The 5,000-nt window shown below is 43.4% G+C and overlaps 1 protein-coding gene across 1 annotated transcript; it reads right to left on the minus strand.

The window, feature by feature from the left end:
* Nucleotides 1-102: 102 nt before the first annotated feature.
* On the minus strand, nucleotides 103-4,908 carry tsen2 (TSEN2 tRNA splicing endonuclease subunit). Its single transcript, XM_079695392.1, is given in 6 exon segments — nucleotides 103-308; nucleotides 311-336; nucleotides 2,867-2,906; nucleotides 2,991-3,057; nucleotides 3,748-3,910; nucleotides 4,814-4,908. Coding segments are annotated over 6 exon segments (393 nt in total). The 5' UTR covers nucleotides 4,825-4,908; the 3' UTR covers nucleotides 103-222.
* Nucleotides 4,909-5,000: the final 92 nt, after the last annotated feature.

The following is a 5,000-nucleotide window of genomic DNA, read 5'->3' on the forward strand; positions in this document are numbered from 1 at the left end:
TGCTGCGTTGTGGGAGGAGCTCAGGTCAGAAGAATGTAATTGCCATTTCTACTCTGTAGCAGCTGAGCATATGATGATAAAATCTTTGAATCTTGCTGCACAAAAAAGCCTGAAGCCTCACCTCACTGTCAGAGACCACCAGCACAAAAACAGGACCCGGATCTGGACCTGGACCAGATCCTGGACCAGATCCAGGTCCAGGTTCTTGTGTCTGCTCTCGTCTCACATCTCCGTCTCTACCGGCTGAGAGACACTCAGCAGGGTCTGACTGACAGCTGCTTCATCCAATCCCTGAGCAGAGAGAGAAGCCCCGCCCACCTGAGGAGCTCATCATACCTGCAAAGGGAGGGGGGAGGGGGGGCGTTAGGACTTATAATAATAATAATAATACATTGGATTTTTATAGCGCTTTTTCTAATGCTCAAAGACGCTTAAACACTTTGTCATGGAGGTGATCTCTGGGCCCATAGATCTCGGCTTCCGTTACGGGTTCTATAGCTTCATTGTTGTTGATTGTGTTCACCTGGTGCCCTGTGTTGTCTCCTCCCCCCACACCTGTGTCTTGTTGATTGATTAGTGTGTGTAATTAGGCTCTGTTTTCCCTGTCAGTGGAGAGGTAGTGTGTGTGAGATCCTTGTGGCTGGTGACTGTGCTCACGGGAACAGCAAGATTGAGGCTGTGTCCTGTGCTCGAATTTAATAAATGCCCACACCGGGTTATATTTTTGGACGTTCTGCCTCTGCCTCCATGCTTGGTCAGGCCGCTCAATTGTCAGCTTCACACACTTTTAACACTTAGAACATTGACGGACTGTGATGTCATCGTGCTAACAAACAGGATGTGATGTCATCGTGCTAACAGACAGGATGTGATTTCATCGTGCTAAGAAACAGGATGTGATGTCATCGTGCTAACAAACAGGATGTGATGTCATCGTGCTAACAGACAGGATGTGATGTCATCGTGCTAACAAACAGGATGTGATGTCATTGTGTTAATTGATGGAATGTGATGTCATCGTGCTAACAGACAGGATGTGATGTCATCGTGTTAACAGACAGGATGTGATGTTATCGTGCTAACAGACAGGATGTGATGACATCGTGCTAACAAACAGGATGTGAGGTTATCGTGCTAACAGACAGGATGTGATGTCATTGTGTTAATTGATGGAATGTGATGTCATCGTGCTAACAGACAGGATGTGATGACATCGTGCTAACAAACAGGATGTGATGTTATCGTGCTAACAGACAGGATGTGATGTCATTGTGTTAATTGATGGAATGTGGTGTCATCGTGTTAACAGACAGGATGTGATGTCATTGTCTTAGTTGACGGAATGTGATGTCATCGTGTTAACATACAGGATGTGATGTCATTGTCTTAGTTGATGGAATGTGATGTCATCGTGTTAACAGACAGGATGTGATGTCATCGTGCTAACAGACCGGATGTGATGTCATCGTGTTAACAGACAGGATGTGATGTTATCGTGCTAACAGACAGGATGTGATGTTATCGTGCTAACAGACAGGATGTGATGTCATCGTGCTAACAAACAGGATGTGATGTTATCGTGCTAACAGACAGGATGTGATGTCATTGTGTTAACAGACAGGATGTGATGTTATCGTGCTAACAGACAGGATATGATGTCATCGTGCTAACAAACAGGATGTGATGTCATTGTGTTAATTGATGGAATGTGATGTCATCGTGTTAACAGACAGGATGTGATGTCATTGTCTTAGTTGATGGAATGTGATGTCATCGTGTTAACAGACAGGATGTGATGTCATCGTGCTAACGAACAGGATGTGATGTCATCGTGTTAACAGGCAGGATGTGATGTCAGCATGTGAACAGGGTAACAGACAGGATGTGATGTCAGCATGTGAACAGAATAACAGACAGGATGTGATGTCATCATGTTAACAGACAGGATGTGATGTCAGCATGTGAACAGAGTAACAGACACAGGATGTGATGTCATCATGTTAACTGAGAAGATGTGATGTCATCATGTTAACAGACAAGATGGGATGTCAGCGTGTCAACAGACAGGATGTGATGTCATCATGTTAACTGACAGGATGTGATGTCATCATGTTAACAGACAAGATGTGATGTCAGCGTGTCAACAGACAGAATGTGATGTCATCATGTTAACTGACAGGATGTGATGTCATCATGTTAACAGACAAGATGTGATGTCATCGTGTTAACTGACAGGATGTGATGTCATCGTGTTAACTGACAGGATGTGATGTCATCATGTTAACAGACAAGATGTGATGTCAGCGTGTCAACAGACAGGACGTGATGTCATCATGTTAACAGACAAGATGTGATGTCAGTGTGTCAACAGACAGGACGTGATGTCATTGTGTTAATTGACAGGATGTGATGCCATCGTGTTAATTGACAGGATGTGATGTCATCGCGTTAATTGATGGAATGTGATGTCATCGTGTAAATTGACAGGATGTGATGTCATCGTGTTAATTGATGGAAGGTGATGTCATCGTGTTAACTGACAGGATGTGATGTCATCGTGTTAATTGACAGAATGTGATGTCATCGTGTTAATTGACAGGATGTGATGTCATCGTGTTAACAGATAGGATGTGATGTCATCGTGTTAACAGATAGGATGTGATGTCATCATGTTAACTGACGGAATGTGATGTCATCGTGTTAATTGACAGGATGTGATGTCATCGTGTTAACAGATAGGATGTGATGTCATCGTGTTAACAGATAGAATGTGATGTCATCGTGTTAATTGACAGGATGTGATGTCATCGTGTTAACAGATAGGATGTGATGTCATCATGTTAACTGACGGAATGTGATCACTCACCTGGACGTTGAGATGACAGGTAGGAGAAACCCTTCGTGTTCTGCAACAGAAACAGAGATCAGCTGACAGCAGAGAACAGCTCTGATTGGACCGCACTCAGGATGGTGTCATGCTGTAAACTCACGCTCCCATTGGTCAGAGATGCTGTAGTCTGGCCTGGCTCTGGAGAGGACGCCTTTCCCAAAAAAACCCTGAGGAAAACATGAAGTGGATTAACTCAGACCTGTTTCACACGATCAGGTGGATTAACTCAGACCTGTTTCACACCATGAGGTGGATTAACTCAGACCTGTTTCACACCATGAGGTGGATTAACTCAGACCTGTTTCACACCATGAGGTGGATTAACTCAGACCTGTTTCACACCATGAGGTGGATTAACTCAGACCTGTTTCACACCATGAGGTGGATTAACTCAGACCTGTTTCACACCATGAGGTGGATTAACTCAGACCTGTTTCACACGATCAGGTGGATTAACTCAGACCTGTTTCACACCATGAGGTGGATTAACTCAGACCTGTTTCACACCATGAGGTGGATTAACTCAGACCTGTTTCACACCATGAGGTGGATTAACTCAGACCTGTTTCACACCATGAGGTGGATTAACTCAGACCTGTTTCACACCATGAGGTGGATTAACTCAGACCTGTTTCACACCATGAGGTGGATTAACTCAGACCTGTTTCACACCATGAGGTGGATTAACTCAGACCTGTTTCACACCATGAGGTGGATTAACTCAGACCTGTTTCACACCATGAGGTGGATTAACTCAGACCTGTTTCACACCATGAGGTGGATTAACTCAGACCTGTTTCACACCATGAGGTGGATTAACCCAGACCTGTTTCACACCATGAGGTGGATTAACCCACCTGGTTGTGGATCTTCTTGATGTGCTCCGGGTTAACGACCAGCAGGTTTTGGTTGATGAGCTCTGCCCGATATTCACTCCTCTCAGAGTTCACCGGGAGCGGAGCCTCGAACGCCTCGTGGACCCTGGGACGCCTCCGAGGAGCCCTGAACTCTGCCTGCATCCTGAGGGAGGAGAAGTACTAGATCAGGTACTAGAGTAAAGATAGAAGTACTCTGATCAGGTACTAGAGTAAAGGTAGAAGTACTCAGATCTTGTTCTTGAGTAAAAGTAGAAGTATTCAGATCTTGTTCTTGAGTAAAAGTAGAAGTACTCAGATCTTGTTCTTGAGTAAAAGTAGAAGTACTCAGATCTTGTAGTAAAAGTAGAAGTACTCAGATCTTGTACTTAGTAAAAGTAGAAGTACTCAGATCTTGTAGTAAAAGTAGAAGTACTCAGATCTTGTACTTGAGTAAAAGTAGAATTACTCAGATCTTGTACTTGAGTAAAAGTAGAAGTATTCCGATCGTGTACTTGAGTAAAAGTAGAAGTACCAGAGTGTAGGAATACTCTGTTACAGTAAAAGTCCTGCATTCAAAATGTTCCTCAAGTGAAAGTAGAAAAGTATTCTCATCAAAATCTAGTGAAAGACAGTAAAAGTAGTCATTGTGCAGATTGGGCCATATCAGAATAATAGATATGATATGTTTTATAATGATTGATCATGAAAGTGTTCTCAAAGCTGGTAAAGGTGCAGCTAGTTTGAATGACTTTGTATACTGCAGGGCAGCTGGTGGATTTACTCCAGGTGGAACTAAAGTCTGATTCAACACTTGATTAGATTTCACATCATTCATCCACATCTGTGAAGTAACTAAAGGTATTAAATACATGTAGTTGAGGAAAAGTACACCATTTACCTCTGAACTGTAGAGGAGTAGAAGTACACAGTAGAAACAAATTAAAATATTCAGGTAAAGTACAAGTACCTCAAATGTGTACCTAAGTACAGTACTTGAGTAAATTAGTTACTTTACAACAGCTGCTGCTGGGTAGAGAAGATGCTAACTGTTAGCCTGTTAGCTCACATTTCCTTCATTCATTAAACCTCTCGTCGGTTTGTTTTGCTGGGGACGCCGCGGTGTCACACAATATGTGTCCGGGTGGAACTGCGGGCTTCCTCCGTCAGTTCCTCTTCTTCTTCTAACGGTCGGCATCCATCTTAAAGCCGCATTACCGCCCTCTACTGTTCCAGAGGACCAGAGCAACCAAAGC

The sequence above is a fragment of the Notothenia rossii genome (genome assembly GCF_949606895.1).
Source record: "Notothenia rossii genome assembly, contig: scaffold_412, whole genome shotgun sequence".
NCBI lineage: Eukaryota > Metazoa > Chordata > Actinopteri > Perciformes > Nototheniidae > Notothenia > Notothenia rossii.